The sequence below is a fragment of the Pichia membranifaciens genome (assembly GCF_001661235.1).
Source record: "Pichia membranifaciens NRRL Y-2026 unplaced genomic scaffold PICMEscaffold_3, whole genome shotgun sequence".
NCBI lineage: Eukaryota > Fungi > Ascomycota > Pichiomycetes > Pichiales > Pichiaceae > Pichia > Pichia membranifaciens.
Window position 1 is genome coordinate 85541 of NW_017566984.1, and position 15756 is coordinate 101296.

General features: G+C 42.1%; 7 protein-coding genes across 7 annotated transcripts; 3 read left to right on the forward strand and 4 right to left on the reverse strand.

Annotated features, from left to right (window-relative positions):
• The first annotated feature begins 127 nt into the window (after positions 1 to 127).
• Positions 128 to 1296, forward strand: PICMEDRAFT_16133 (hypothetical protein). The gene has a single exon (XM_019161098.1). The coding sequence runs from the start codon at positions 297 to 299 to the stop codon at positions 1290 to 1292; it is 996 nt and encodes a 331-aa protein (XP_019017334.1). The 5' UTR covers positions 128 to 296; the 3' UTR covers positions 1293 to 1296.
• Positions 1297 to 1690: 394 nt separating this feature from the next.
• Positions 1691 to 3895, forward strand: PICMEDRAFT_72309 (hypothetical protein; the record flags this gene model as incomplete). The annotated part of the gene is made up of 1 exon (XM_019164155.1): positions 1691 to 3895. One exon carries the CDS (start codon positions 1691 to 1693, stop codon positions 3893 to 3895), a length of 2205 nt encoding a protein of 734 aa, XP_019017335.1.
• Positions 3896 to 3897: 2 nt separating this feature from the next.
• On the reverse strand, positions 3898 to 9822 carry PICMEDRAFT_16138 (hypothetical protein). The gene has a single exon (XM_019161099.1). It carries the CDS (start codon positions 9369 to 9371, stop codon positions 4134 to 4136), a length of 5238 nt encoding a protein of 1745 aa, XP_019017336.1. The 5' UTR covers positions 9372 to 9822; the 3' UTR covers positions 3898 to 4133.
• A 205-nt stretch (positions 9823 to 10027) lies between these two features.
• Positions 10028 to 10868, reverse strand: PICMEDRAFT_16139 (hypothetical protein). Its single transcript, XM_019161100.1, has one exon. It carries the CDS (start codon positions 10841 to 10843, stop codon positions 10106 to 10108), a length of 738 nt encoding a protein of 245 aa, XP_019017337.1. The 5' UTR covers positions 10844 to 10868; the 3' UTR covers positions 10028 to 10105.
• A 424-nt stretch (positions 10869 to 11292) lies between these two features.
• Positions 11293 to 11973, forward strand: PICMEDRAFT_72312 (hypothetical protein; the record flags this gene model as incomplete). The annotated part of the gene is made up of 1 exon (XM_019164156.1): positions 11293 to 11973. The coding sequence occupies one exon, from the start codon at positions 11293 to 11295 to the stop codon at positions 11971 to 11973; it is 681 nt and encodes a 226-aa protein (XP_019017338.1).
• Positions 11974 to 12085: 112 nt separating this feature from the next.
• Positions 12086 to 13594, reverse strand: PICMEDRAFT_72313 (hypothetical protein; the record flags this gene model as incomplete). The annotated part of the gene is made up of 1 exon (XM_019164157.1): positions 12086 to 13594. One exon carries the CDS (start codon positions 13592 to 13594, stop codon positions 12086 to 12088), a length of 1509 nt encoding a protein of 502 aa, XP_019017339.1.
• Positions 13595 to 13827: 233 nt separating this feature from the next.
• PICMEDRAFT_16141 (hypothetical protein) lies at positions 13828 to 15658 on the reverse strand. The gene has a single exon (XM_019161101.1). The coding sequence runs from the start codon at positions 15605 to 15607 to the stop codon at positions 13937 to 13939; it is 1671 nt and encodes a 556-aa protein (XP_019017340.1). The 5' UTR covers positions 15608 to 15658; the 3' UTR covers positions 13828 to 13936.
• Between the last annotated feature and the right edge of the window lie 98 nt (positions 15659 to 15756).

The window sequence follows — 15756 nt, forward strand, 5'->3', positions numbered from 1 at the left end:
TAGTTTTTCACGCCTCCTCTCTCAAATATTCTATTATCGATACTCATACATATATGTAGACGCTGCGTACATGTATGCCACTATCTATCTATCTATTTATATATCTACTCACACATATGTTAAGACTCCCGAATTTTCCACTCAGTACAGAAATTTCAGCGTAGCCCGAGCGTGCGCCATTCTTCCTTCTACTTTCGGTAAGCACATCAGATACGCCAACATGAATAGATGCCCCTTCACACAGGAAAGCAGTCACCGCACGCCTCCTAGCAAGCACACCCCGACACGCTACCAAAATGATTCCAGCCAATGCTTCACTACGATTGCAGAGATACCTACTTTCCTTGGAATCCAACGTCCCCACAAGCTCGTGCTATGCCTCCGCATATCTCGAGGTGAAGCTCAGAGAAGACTCCCAGGCAAAACGACTTTCGGAGACCGTCTCGCGTGCCAACCAACGTTTGTCCCGCAACGTGCAACGTCTACGAGAAGGCTACTACGACACCAGCGTCCTCCCCTTCTCCATGGACCCGTGTTACCCGCTCCAATTGGACCTCCCGTACGAACTCCTCTCACACGCGACACCCTCAACCAGCTGCAGCTACACTAGCGGCGGAGATACAGATGTCACAGAAGCAATATACAGCAAGTACTTCAAAGGAAGACCCATCTCACCTGCTAATCTTGACTGCCAAGGGTGGTGGCCCACTGAGTTCAAGTACATCGGTACCAAAGTACAAACAAGCGATTTTCACGTGTCGCTCTTACCTCTAATCAGGTTCAACTCAGACACGGATATTGCACGTTTCCGAAAGCTCTTCGAGCAGGTTGTAGAAAGAATAAATCCAGCCAATGCCAAAGTCCCCGTCAAGTTTCAAACAGCCGACGGCGGTGCCCCCGTCCTGGAAATTCTCCCGAAACACGACTACAACAAACTCTTTCTTGCCATGTGTATCAGCAGAAATGACAAAGCCAACTCGATGCTCAACGAGATACAGATCGCCCTTGCACAAGCCCGTCTCACAAATACCGTGTGTCCGGGACACGTGACTGGCGAGCTGGACAATAACAGCGTGGTGGACTGGGCGCAGAGCTTGCTACACATGAGCGTTGGCGTCTGCAACCGGGGCGAAGCATGTTCGGGTTTTGGGCAGAACGAGCTCTTCTACATGAACAAGATGCTCTTACCAGCCGATGCTGGCGAAGACAGCCTTATCCTCCAAGCGACACCGGATCAGGACGCCGAGGGCCGAATCGTCTTCGTGTGGAGCGGCCAGAAACTGGTGTACTGATGTGGGCGAGGCCATCCCGATTAGGCAACTCGGACGAGACGTCCGTGTTTTGCTTTGATGTTTGTGTTTTGCCAAAAGAGGAAGTATTATTGGGATGTGTGCCGGATGGAAGTCTTATTGCGGATTACAGCTTACATGCATACTAATCCGGGTATGATTGCACAGTGGCTCCCAGATCAATCTATGTCATTAACTTTCCTGTAGGTAGATGCAGGGTTTTTCGGTACGGGGCTTCCTCCTTTTCTCTCCCGACTTCTCCATCTGTTGGTCATCCGGAGCTAAACCACGTCTTCACTGGACTCAGAAACGCAAAAAGGAAGCACGCAAACACAAGAAACGTATTAAAATCATATATCACAACATTCCTGGATCAGCTCTCAAGTACATGGACACACAAGATGAATATGGACTGGCATGATTCAATCAACCCCTTCTTTACCACATCGTCAGGTTCGTCTTCATACGGCAACGGGAACAGCAGCAGGAGTGGTGGTTCCTCGGACAGAATCATGGAAAACCCGTTGAAAATTGACACAAACAGCTCGTTCTTCCCAAGCTCGATTTTCAAGCCAATCCCGTTACCGGATGACATTCTCGGGTTCGACCCATTGCCACAGTCGCAAGTACATGATGTGCAACAACGACAGGTACCGCCTCTTCCACCTGCCGAAGGATTCAACGCAAGCTTTGATTTAGAAAAGTATTTGAAAAGCGATTTAGACGAAGAGCTAGACGCAGAAAACTTAGATAACGACTTCTTGGACGCAAACTTACAATTCAACATGAACTTCCCAAATATGGACTCCAAAGAAACGGATATCGAGAAAGTGTTGCTGGATCTTGGAATTTCTGAGGTTCCAAAACAGAACGTTTCTCCCGAGCAACCACCAGTAACTGAAACACCACACGCTCCCGGCCACAAGAGAAAGATCAGCGGTTCCGGAATCTTCGGATTTGTTGGAGTCGGAGAAAACACACAGTTGTCAATCCCAGGTATCGAGCCTGTTACCTTCATTAACAAAAAGCCACAATATAAAGACGTCACCAACTTTGATAACCTCGGACCATCCTATATTAATGGCAATCGCAACTCAACCGCTACTGATGCGGCAACCATCAGCAAAGACAACTATGCAAAAGTAAACAGTTCGAGTGCAAACTTGGACAACTTCATACCAAATGTTTCATTGACCAATCTTCAAGCACCAATCACTCCTGTGAAGCAAGTTCAAAATCGTGAAAAGCCAGACTACTACGTTTCTTCTGGCAATCCTGTCTCTTACAAGTTCCCTCCTTCACCTTCCAAGGGAACATTTGAACCAACGGAAAATGCCAATCGAGAATACCCCCCAAACAAATCATACTCTGCACAAGAGTTGCAAAACTTGCGCCAGCTTTCAAAGTCCAAATCTCAACAACAAATGAGACAGCCTACTATAGTGTCAACTAATCATCATCATCCAAAATCCCCACTCCCTACACCACTCCCTACATCTCCCCTGAACTCTGTTGCGATGTCGTCTCCTTTGAAAGAGATGTTTCAAACTCCAAAAACCGGCTCTCCCAAAAAGGTTCTACCTCTGTCTCAACTGCAAGCTCAATCTCAATTTCAAGTCCGCCTGAACAAACAATTAAGAGATCCCGATGATACTAATATAATTGATGACGATAAGGATAAGACTATCTCTGCAATGAATACGCCATTAAAATTGAAGCTTTCTGCTGAGATGTTGCAAACACCAACAAAAAGCAAATTCACAAATCTAGGCTGGGATCCAACCATGGGACCAAAGAAACCTCATATGTTCACTCAAAGGATTTTGAAGTCGCCAAAGCGCTCACCTATACGGAAAAAGCCAACCATCACTTCGACTCTAGCAACAGGAACACTAGATAAATATTTTGAAGGACCTACTGCAGAAGGTAAATTTGTTTGCAGGTTTTTTGATCAAGAAATTCAGGGAGTATGTAACAGAGAGTTTGGACGGATTTCAAATGCAAGAGCTCATATTCAAACACACTTATCAGATAGGCCGTTTGTCTGTGAAGAATGTGGAAAAGCATTTGTCAGAAATCATGATTTGAGAAGACACCAAAAGGGTCATTCAGTTGCATCAAATATATGCCCATGTGGAAAACGCTTCCCTAGAAGTGATGCCCTGAAAAGGCATAGATTTAGAAACATCTGCGTTGGTGGGATTCCCAGAAACAACGGTGTCTTTAAGCCATGTACTCATGGCCATAGTCACAGTCATGCTTCTGACAAGATGACAACCATGGTTCAAATTAACTCCAAGAACAAAAACAACCAAAAAATAACAGAAAAACTTTTGGGAGACATTAATAAAGAAGGACAACCAATAATTAGGGAAACGATTTTCACCTCGCAACAAGAACAACCATTATCACAAACGTCAAAATTTTCACATCTATCTCAACCTGTAAGTTTACACCAATCTCAATATACCGACCGACCGCTGCTACCAAACCAATCCCTTTTTAATACATCTTCATCGAAAGACATTGACTTGTTTGATTTCAATGAAATTGCAAGTGTCGATGGAAACTTTTCTTTCAATATGGATGATAGTTTGGTGATATGATTTTCGCATAATACCATTCTACTTACTTCTTTCTGCTTTCTTCTTTCATTTCTTTCGTATAGTATTTTAGCCGATACTCAGCGTATGCTCAACTTTTCAAGGTTTTCCTTGACGGCTTAACTTTCTGTTCTCCAATTTACTTTATTTCATTTACTTCTAACGTTCATTTATTTAACTACGCATTTATGTACAAATTTATATGCTTCAATAAGAAGCAGCCTCTTCGAAGGAGAAATCATTAGTAAGGTATACCATTGGTTAATCTTTGGAATTCATCATACCCCTTAGTTGCAAAGCTTTCAAATGATTTTTTGATCAAACCTCTCATATAAATTGAAGCTTCTCTGTCGTTCTTATTTGGAGCAAACCGTTGTGTTAGATGTTTAATTGTTGCAGCTTTAAAACATGGTAATCCACTTTCTAACATTGGCACAACCATGTTAATCAAAGAGTCCATGTGTAGTCTGCATGCAAGGAAGCATTTGACGCACAATTCTTCAAACCACTTGTAGGCCTGAGTATTCACGCTACCTCCCATTACTCTAACCATTTCTCTGGTCAGTTTGAATGGGGATTGCTCGAACTTAACACCTCCGGGGACGATGTCAAAGCAAAATCCGAAATCGATATGCAGAATATGACCTTCATTATCATACATAATATTACCATTATGTCTATCTTTGATAGCCAGTAGATATGTAATAATGGAGTATGCAGCCAACGATTTAACAAAGTTAATTCTAGCACGCTGAAATTCAGGAGACGTTTCTGGTCCAAACTGTGAGATAAAGTATTCATACAACCCGTTGACTGCTTCACGACCCAACATATCTCTTGAAATGGAATGAGGCAAAACGTCAATAATACCACAGCCTGGGGCAGTTGCTGTAACCCTGTATGGAAAAACGTATACATCAACACCTTGAGTCATCCAGATTGTTCTGAACATAGATATCAATTGAAGAGCTAGGACGTCCTGTCTGCAATCATCACCAACTTTAAAGATAGCACTTGTCTTCACAATTTCAAAGTTGTTGCCATCACTATCAACCACTTCATCTTTAACAATGCGATCTTTCTTCTTTTTGATAAAAAATGTGGCCATGAATGGAGCCTTTGCATGAGATTGTAGAGGTTTTCCTGATTTTCTATCAATATCAGTAACAGTTCCATCAGGATTACTAGGCAAATAGACACCTTCTTCAACTTTAATCTTGGACATTTCCTCATCAATTTTTTCTTTTTTTTCGGGTTTTGATTTTTTGATAAACGGCTTCAATTTTCCCGAGATTCCTGTCACCTCACCAAAGAAAGAGAACTCTTTTTCAAAGTAGCTTCTATCAGAATCTGAAAACGTCTTAATCATAGTCTCCCTGATCTCATCTAGAGTGGGCTTTATGGAATCAGGAATGGTGGAATCTTCATCTTTAAATGAGTTTGCTGCCATATTCCATATAATTTGATGAGCAAACAATTGCGAAACGTTTGCAGTTTCCAAAATGAATCTGCGAATGTATCCTAAATCATCATGTCTCATAGTTTGGACAATCTGAGGAACATAAAAAAATGTCAAATGCACATCAAAACTTTCAATCGAACGCATAGCATACTGTAATACTAACGAGTTTCTGTTGTATGGCGGCAAGAATTTGTTAATAGCATCAATAGGAGCAGCAGACGACCAGGCGACAATTGCCGGAACATCAGAGTCAACAACATACTCGACTGCAGCAGGAATATCGGTCACAGAGAATGGGTTGTTTATGATATAAGAACGTAAATTTTTTATCATGGAAGAAGCTAGAGTTCCATTTTTTTCATATCTCGTAACTAGATTGATGGCAAGCTTACCACTTATGAGATAACAGTCACGTAAAACTTTGTCGTCAAATTTATAGTTGGCGTATGATTTATATGTGGCAGCTGCTCCACCCAACGGATTAATCCAGGAGTTCAAAATGCTTATTTCATCGTCCAAAAAGAGTAATAAAACGGCTCTTTTCTGCTCATGGAAAATCTCCTTGAACGAAATGCTATTGAAAAAATTTCCCACCAAATTCAAAATTTCAAAATCTGCTTTAATTTTCAACTTGTTGTTTCCAAACGGAGTAGTGACATCTTTGGTGAACCACGATAATGCACCAACCAGTACTGTGTTAATAACCTTGTGTTTTAATGGAGAGGTGAATGACTTGTGATATTTCAGTAGTTCACAACCCAGGTAGATGAGCTCAAAACGAGCCATACGAGCATATGGATGTAAACTTGCTGATTTTAAGCCATCGATAGCTGTCAATAGCGACTCTGTGAACATATCCAGGACATGGTCACTTTGATACATTGTGGCATGAAAGTGAGAAGACAAAAATCTTATCAACAATAAATGAGGCTTTAACAAAGCAGATGCAGTTTTAGAATTATGTTCAACAATTACCTTATTGGTTGGTAGATATTCCATAGGATTAAACTGTGGGTTATGAAGGTCCTGTTTTCTTGAATACAAACCCATCCCTTTGACAACAGTAACTTCAAAGTTTTGCAATATAAATGACAGAACATGATCTGCAAGTTCTGATTTTTCTTTCATAATATTGAGCCAAATTGGAATACTGTGCTCAATTGAGTGAGAATCAAAAACTAGAAATGGAATGTCTACAACCCATTTGACGTAGTTCAACTTTTTTACAGGAACGTAAATGATTGTTCTACTGATTTCATCCATTAGCTCAGTAAACTCACGATGAATGTCACTCTTAGTCAACGATTTTGTGTTCATTTGCAATATGAATGTTTCGATTCTTTTATCGAGGTACTGAATTACAGCATCTAGATCTCTAAACCCATTTTCCAAAAATTTGAGGCCAGAATGCCACTGAGTGTGTGACAGGAAGCCAGCAGTAGTGTTTAGTTTTTTTGATTGAATGCCTTGTAACTGATAGAACTCCCTATCATTTGGTAAAATTTTACTTGCCATATCCAATGCAAATGAAATACCAAAATTTATTGTTCTATGAGAAGCATCAGCCTTGTTGACGTAAGAGCGAAGGACAGTTTTCATGTCACCGTCACAAGACTTCAGAGCAGCTCCAATCCATCTAGTTGCCCTATTAGTGAACACGTCAAGAGTTTGCTGTCTCCAGGCATAAGAGTCGGACAAGAGTAAATCAATATCTGTCACTCTAGACTTAAATTGAGTCATAGGCTCGTACTCATTGGTATCCGCATCGATAATACTTTGAAACAATAAACCTAAAATGTCCAGCAAGGCAAACGTACTTTCATCATAACACAAAGACGATGGGATTTTACCTAAAATGATATCTGCGCATTTAAATGCACAATTCTGTAGTTCATAGTTTCTGTGGCAGCAAGCGATAAATATGCTTTTCAACCGGTTTGTGAGTTTTGGCATAGTAAGAGAGGATGTGTTCTTCAACAATCTTTCAGTGTATTGAGAACAGCAATAGTAAGCGATAATCGCAATATTGTGATGTAGATGGGCAATTATTACCGAAGGATCTGACATGTAATCTAAGATTTTGGAACAATCGCCTGTCTGAACTCTTAACATCTCCACCATTAGCGATGATGACAAAAACATCAGGCCAGGCCTTGAGACCTGTGAATCAACATTTCTATCGTCTATGCCTTTGAGAGAAACTAAATTTTTCAACACATCTTTGTGAATTCTTTCTGATGTTTTGGAAGTACCTCTTCTCAAAATAGTGTTCATCTCGATCGATGTTTCACTTCTATTCCAAGTGAATTCAGAGGCTAGTGGAGGAGTATTATGTGCAATTCTAAGTAATTCGGGTAGACAGTTCACATATAACGGAGAGTTATAAGCAAATCCGTGAACCGCCAAATTGAACCAGGCATTTTGAAATCTACCAATGGTCTCTTTGTCAGTTGGGATTCTTGGCTTTTCATCAATGGATGGTAATAAATGTGCAAGAGGTTTCAAGAAAAGAGTAATTTCCCTAGCCGATTCGGTGACTGATTCGTTAGGTCTGTGATGTTCTAGATCATCAATATCACCTTTGGAGATGATCTGAAACAACAAACCATTCAAATATAGGTTATAGAGTTCATCATTGGACGACTTTGCCATTGCTTCTGAGAACTTTGTCCAAGTTGTAATATTCAGCTTGTAGCTTGAACTGTCCTTCAACGTGGACTCAGAAACATCATAGTAATATTTCAACAATGAGGCAAAATCTTTTTTGCTCATGTTATCAATAAATTCTGTCAAACCATCCAGCAAAATACAATTGAGCTCATCAGATTTAGGACTAATTTTTTGGTATAGTAAAGTAGTTACCAAGGTAATAATTGATTCATCATTCGCTGCTTTGGTAATTTCTACAACCGAAGTTACAATATTTTGTGGAATCAAATCATTTCGTTCAACCATAAAAGCATCTACAACTGAGGAAGCATTTGTCGAAATATTGGAGTTAATGTTGTTATTACCGTTATTGTGGTTGCCGTCGCCAAGCATATTAATCAATGTGTAAATTAATGAAATAGCGTCATCCTTTGACAAGCTTTTCATACAGTACTTGACAGTCGTGGCAAGTTTCTTGACAAAGTCTTTTGGCATAACAATCGTTTGAACAATTACAGGGAAGTGTTTGACAATAGTCAGACCCGTTGCCTGGTTTTCTTCGGACAAAATTGCGCCAGCACCAAAAGTATTTAGTAATAAGTTTGATGTGATCATATCCAAAGCAACCGGAGAGCCCTCCTCGATCGAAACCATAAAGTCGGATAGGTATGAGGAGATCTTCAGGTTCAAAAACTTGAGATCAATATTAGAGAGCTTGACGTTCAAACTGTAGATTTCCAAGGCAAAAGCATATGTGGTCAAACAAGTCTTACGGCGATACAAAGTTGAATTTGTAATCCTTTCGTTTGAATTTGAGATAAAATCCTCAACCTTATATTGAAACTGCAAAATGAAGTTCAAAGTATCAGTATTATCCTGCGCAACAGAATAAGATATAGATTGAGCATTCAGCAGATAATCCATTAGGGACAGATGGCCTTCCGAGTGAACCAACACTTTCAGGTACTCGACCTGGAAACGCTCGACCAAGTCAATGAAAAATAAAGAAGAGTACTCGAGGCCAAGATCATTGAATGAATAAATCAAATCAATATCAAGCGGGCTTGTGATGTTGGCTATGGTAACTTCTACTGTGTCAAAAAAGCTTGTTGTGAAAACCGACATGACCAAGTTGAAGATGTTCTTATTGATAATCTCTGGTTTTACAGTCAAGGCCTGCATGACACCTAGCAGAGAAAACTGATGGTAAACTATCGTTGAGTCTACTCCCCCGATGTAGTCCCCCAGAACGTTGTAAAAGGTGTCTCTGAATTTCGGAAATGATATTGTCAAGTTGATCAATGCCAACGTAAGTTCATACGATAATTTCGTCCAAGGAGTCAAGTCGTCGTTAAGGAAGCATGACATGGATCTGAACTTCTGCCTTGGGGAGCTCACCAAGTACTTGCATAGCACAGTGAAAAGCACATCTGCTTGGTACTGGTTTTTGAACTTCGAGCAGTTGTTGCAAAGTGCAAACAACACCTGAATTTCTGAGTTCGATATGATGTCCGAGGAATTGCCACTGCTGTTCTTCTTGTAGTACTTCAATTTCGAGAGCAGCAGCTGCAGAGAATCAGGAATTGCTGTTTCAATTGGTGTCTGTGCACTTGTTGACGCTGCACACAGCAACGCCAGCTTATCCCAGGCAGCCGAACGTGTGCTGATAGTCGGCAAGCTTCACGAAATAACGGCAAACGGACGCAAATACAGGTATGTTAGTAACCAATTGTTCGAACTGAATCTCTTCCTCAAAATCATGTGACACATACCCCACAAAGTTCATAATGCAGTCTTTGTCCAAGGAAAACACCTTCTTAGTGACAGTGGATGGTGGCGGGCGGAACTTCCAAGAGGAAGGAGAAGTGTGCCATGCTGGTGGTGTTTGATGCTCATCAAAACGTGGAACGTGAGATACTTAAACAATGCAAAGGAGGTCAACACGATTTCCCAAAATTTGGCCGATCGACCCCGACAAGCTTTTTTTTTGTTTTTTTGCATTTTTGCATTTTTACATGTTTTATTCATGTTCTATTATAGATGTAATAAAGAGATCGGAATTATACAGTGTTTAGCAGAAGAGGTAAGCAGTGGCAAGGACTCTAAGAGTAGGTTTCGATAAGAGTGTCTCTGAGGTTGGAGCCAATTGCGTCCGGTTGGTTGTCTTGGAGTCTGAAGATACTTTCGATGACAGAGAGCTCCGGGGCAGAGGTATCTAGACCCGCAACAGCTAGCCAATCGTTCACGACCATGCCTGCACCAACGACGTTGGAACCCCTGTTCACGGTACCGGCAACAATGGGCACCTGTAGCAAGGAGGACAACTCCTCCTGGTCCTGGATGGACGTCTGCGGGTGGACCAACCCACCCTGGTTGGAAAGCGCACAGTAAGAGCCGACAAGGACGTTGCCGGCAATGGTCTGCTTGAAAACCTCGACACCAAGGACGTCTGCGATGATTTCCTCTGTTTCACGCTCAATGTCCGGATGCACCAACGCAACGTAGTCGTTGCAGCATATGACGTTGCCCAAGGCAGACAACCTTTCCTCGATTCTCTGGATCTTCACACTATCCGGAAGACTGTTTCTCAAGTGGAGCAACTCCTGGTCAGTGGTCTGCGTAGGAACCAAAAGCCCCCTTCTGTTACCTGCCGTCATCCGGCCCACTATTCTTGTGCCGGCAATCGTTGTGTGGATGATTGGAATGACGTCTCCCAACTCGGCCTCGAAGGCAGAGTAGAAGTTTTCCGACCCGCCAACGGCAACCAAGGCGTAGGAGTTGGTGAGTTTGGAAAACACACCAACCTCGTTGGAATTCTCAAACTGTGCTCTAGCAGCCATCTTGTTTGTCTGCTGTTTGCTGTTTGGCTTGTAGGCACCAGGAATAAAACACTCACAACACAATAGCTGGCACTAGATGATCTCGATTTTTTTATCCAAGCAAATTTTTTTTTCTTCACTGTGCAAGGAAAGCGAAACCACAAACTACCCTCCCGGCTTATTTTTTTGCCCGCGACGGCCGTCGCAGCAGATAAAGTCAAAGGTCTTCTGGCCTTCACAGGGTCCAGGATGCCTGCTTCATGTGAGATGGAAGGCACAGAAGGGTTCCCAGACACAGGTTGGCCAGAAGGACGATAAAACAGCTGCTGATTGCAAAGAGGCAGTGGCGCATTTCCAAGAGCAGGCATTAGCACCGTTGTTGCAGCAATATTTCCGTTCCGTTTCGTCACGTATCGGGTCCACAGACAGATAGATATCATAATTATACTTCTAAGGTTCCATCGTCAGACATGTCGCAGACACAGAAACAGGTGAGGCAAGCGCAGTTCAAGTTGGTGCTTTTGGGAGAGTCGGCAGTAGGCAAGTCGTCGATAGTGCAAAGGTTTGTGAAGAACTCGTTCGACGAGTTCAGAGAATCGACTATCGGGGCTGCCTTTCTAACACAATCGATAAAGTTGACGGGTGATGATTTGGGGGAATCATTGGCACCAGCAGAGGAGGGTTTTGACGACGGCTTGATAGTGAAGTTTGAGATCTGGGACACCGCGGGCCAGGAGAGGTATAGATCCTTGGCCTCGATGTACTACAGAAATGCGCAAGCCGCCGTGGTGGTATACGATATCACGCAAAGCGAATCTCTGGAAAAGGCCAAGTACTGGATCAAAGAGTTGCAGAAGCAGGCCAGCAGCAGCATTCTGATAACATTGGTTGGTAACAAGCTGGATTTGAAGGAGGAGAGACAGGTGTCCGAAGAGTCGGCACGGTCGTTTGCTAATGAATTAGGGTTACTGTATTTCGAGGTCAGTGCCAAATCGGGGGAGAACGTTCAGGAGTTGTTCAAGCAGATTGCGTTGAAAATGCCCTTCAAGGCGCAGGTGTCGAAGGGCCATGGGGCAGGTAAAAACAAACAAAGCGTCGCTGTTGATCTATCGCAAAGATCAACCACCAACGATCAGGACTGCGCATGCTAACGGCTGGTCGCTGAGGCGGTTGGTCTCCGCACGTATAAATACATATTAAGACTATATATCTTTTTTTTTCTATCAGAATGATTGACGTATTATCTCACGTTTTTTTCCGGTGCTATCTAAATCTGTTGACAATAAGCTGGTCTGGTCCAACATCATCGTACTCCGCCTTGGATACCCACAATTGGTGGAACGTACCCAACGAGGAAAGAATCGACCCACCTATCCACGAGGCGTATTTTCGTTCGGTCGTGTTACCTGCCGAGTGAACCCTTATCTTCAAGCTCGGGTTCAGCAACGAAAGTTCGTTGTTTAGTCTTTCATTCAGTCTTGGAATCAAAGTCGTCGATCCGGTCAACACAATGTTGTTAGCGAGTTGTGGCTTCAAGTCAATGTCCAAGTTCTCTAGCACATTCTGAATGAGATCAGTAACTCCCACAGAGGAGTCATTTTTCTCGTGTTTGAGTATCGCCCCGTTGTCCTTTGTATTGCTGTCGTTCGATGGATTCTGTGAGTTTTCATCCTTACCGGCGTTCCCGTTATTATTTTCTTCATCCTCAGTCTTCTTTGCTCTTCTAAGTGGTACGTACTCTTTGCTGGTAAGATCGTTCTTAGTTCCGATGGTATTGATGATGTTACCGTCATAAGGATTTTCCCAGTTTTCAACGACATCACAAAGCGTGTCACTAGGATTGAAGACAGAATTCGATATTTTGTGTCTTTCGTATGCAGTGAAGGGAACGTTGAGTCCGCTTGGTAACTCAAACCATCTAGTACGTTCACTGTCTAACTCTTTTTCTGCGTCCGCTGGAAGCGTAAGCTCATCGTCAGTACAACATTCCAACAATAGTTCCTTCATTTCTCTGAGCGTTCTAAGGTAGGAAAAGTCTCTGACACTTGGGTGTATGTTGTCAATGTTGCTGATGGTTTCAAATATCGGCTTGGTCTGGTTGTTCTCCCAATACACGCCCTCTTTCTTTTTCACCATAAATGGAGCACTATAATCTACAGCTTTTGATTTTAAAAACTGCCTCAATTGTTGGTTCAAGTATGCGCCTGCATATTTTGTTCCTCTCACCTGATTTCTCAAACACAAGCCATCAATCACAGGCGTGGCAGTAGTAAGGTCGTGGCCAATGTCAACAACCAAACAATTTGGTCTACCGTGTGCAAAACTAACACATGTTGGCTGTTTGACAGAATAAAAGGCACAAAATTGCTCCTCTTCAAGGAAAAATTCCATGGCCTTTATCTTGTTCTTGTAACTATTCATAGTTGACTCGGTTAAAAGAAGTGGTTGTTCTCTTGGGTTGATCTCAAGTTGTTGGAAAAGGTATCGGTACTGATCCATCGCTCCGTCCCAATCTATTACAAGATTGTCGGAGACTAAGGACCTAATTTCAGCACCATCCTTTGGTCTTGAAAAGAGCAGATTCTCATCAAACACCTTTGTAGTTTCACCGCTTTCTGAGTTTGTGTGGATGCCATAATATGATGGAGTAACAATTGATGGCTGGTCATATCCTGCATAACCTGCTTGAGTTGTGTAAGAGCCAGGATCTAGTACAACAGCGTTAATTTCATCCGCTCCATACACCTGCGGTGCTGCAGTCTTATCTGACATGGTTTTGAGTAGTGGGGGTGATTGCCTTGTTGGCTCAGGACCAGGGATAACAGTACAGGGGTACAAGGACGTTGCTCTTAGTTCATTATGAATATTTCATTTTCAGCCATCCACACACTCAAAGATCGAAGGAGAGGCACACTCAGCTTTTGTTTTCAGGCGGGCCCGCACACTTTGATTGTGACAATAGTATTTTAGTCTAGCAATTTTCTTGAGTTTATAAGAATAAAAAAATAATAGTCAGCAGATATAAGCTATATAAAGAAAGAAACAAGATATATATATATATATGTATGTATGTATGTATGTATGATATTATAAAAGTGGTGGGCAATCATCGAATCATGCGCTTATGTTTACCTCTGTCGAAAGAAGGTCAACTAAGAATTGAATTTCTAGCTTACGTCTTGTATCAACTAACCAATCGTTTGCAAGTTCTCTAGCAACACCCTTCAAGTGGGTGACTTCTTCGACAGCATTATCGAGCTGGTTCTTTTGCAAGTGATTGTTGACTCTAGCAATAACGGATTCAACATCGTTGCCTATTAAATCATTATCGTTCTGGACTGGAACACCAGATTTAGACCACAGAAATTTGGAGAAAATCTTAGAGGAAGCATATCCCAAAATACCTGGGTTTTCAGGTAATAAGGAGACAGATCTCAACTCTGGAGCCAAGAGCTCCCATCTAGTCAAAATTTGAGCCTGTGTCAACACACCACCGTTTATTAATAATTCTTTCTCGGATGGAAGGGATTCAAGGGTGACATTGATCAAGTCATTGTCTAAAGGTTTGGTCAGTTCTTTTAAGTTGTTGATTTCTGCAACCAAGTTTTCACCACGGATGTTAGAGGAAACATTTGAGTTGAGTAGTTCTCTAACTTTCGAGATTGATTTTCTGACCTCCTTGAAAGTGGTGTATGAGGTGGCAACTTTCGATAGTTGAAGTTCAAACTTCTCTATTTCATCGATCCTCTTCGATAAAATTTCTAAGTCTTTCAATTTGTTGTTTCTCTCGCTTTCGATCCTAGAAGAAACGTTTTTGCTGAACTTGTCAACCAAATCCAACTCCTTCTTTTTCAACTTGTTGTCGTATTCTAAAGCAAGTGTTTTTTCAGTTTCAGAAATTTCCTTGGACAGCACTTCCCTGTGCTTTGCTTCCAATTCTTGTTTTGTTTGCTCAGCAGTCTTAGCCAAGTTCGAAACAAGAATGGTCTTTTCTTGCTCTAACTTCTGCTTGATTGAAGCAACTTTTTCCTCTGCTAAGACATTGATTTCTTTGTTATCAAACTTAGAAGAAAGCTCATTCACGCTAGAAACAATGCTTTCAATAACTTTATTCGACTGCTCATTAATTTTGGAGGAGTTGAACTCGGAGATTAGGCTGTTCAAAGAGGCAACCAAGTTGGTGATTCTTGGATCGTCAGACTTGATTGAAATCGAAGGAAGGGTGATTTTCTTTTCTTTGCTTGCATCAGAATTGGACAAAACTAAAAACTTCTCCTCCTTTTTCTTGTCCTCTGCCAATTTCTGCTGAGTAGATGGTGTCACTGGAATTGATTCAATTCCTTTATGTGGGATATTGATGTAGTCGTCGAGACCCACCTTTGCGGCAGTGTCGTTGATGGAAGAGGCCACCTGTGAGTAAGTGGTGTTGTAGTACTTTTTGTAGTCAAAATCCTTTACTTCTTGTTTATGCTTCCAGGCATAATCAATCTTGTCCATCACCTGTTCACCGTATGGGAAGTATTCAAGGTATGGCTCCTGTAATGGTTCATATAGCAAAGCCGCCGTCGCAGCAGTACCATAGATTCCTGCTGTCAACAACGACAGCTTGAAAATAAACTTGGTCAATGAAAATGGCTTAGGCTCCTTTGGAACCTCGGATGAGTAGTGTCTTTGGTATTGGCGTTGGTTACTCTTCATCAGTACGTTTCTGGCTCTGGCAAGATTTGGTGATCTCCTTGCCATGTTTGTTCTTGCAGTAGACAACGATGCGGACGCAGAAAGCATTGCGGTGTTTGCACTATACAGTGAAGTTTTATATGTGGCTTGTAACCTGTTACTACCGTCCTGGGTCTATGATGCATCTGCCAGCTCCCATATGCTCAGTTTGATGTTTGCTTTCAGGCTGACGGGCTATTGTCAACGGGAGAGGGGAG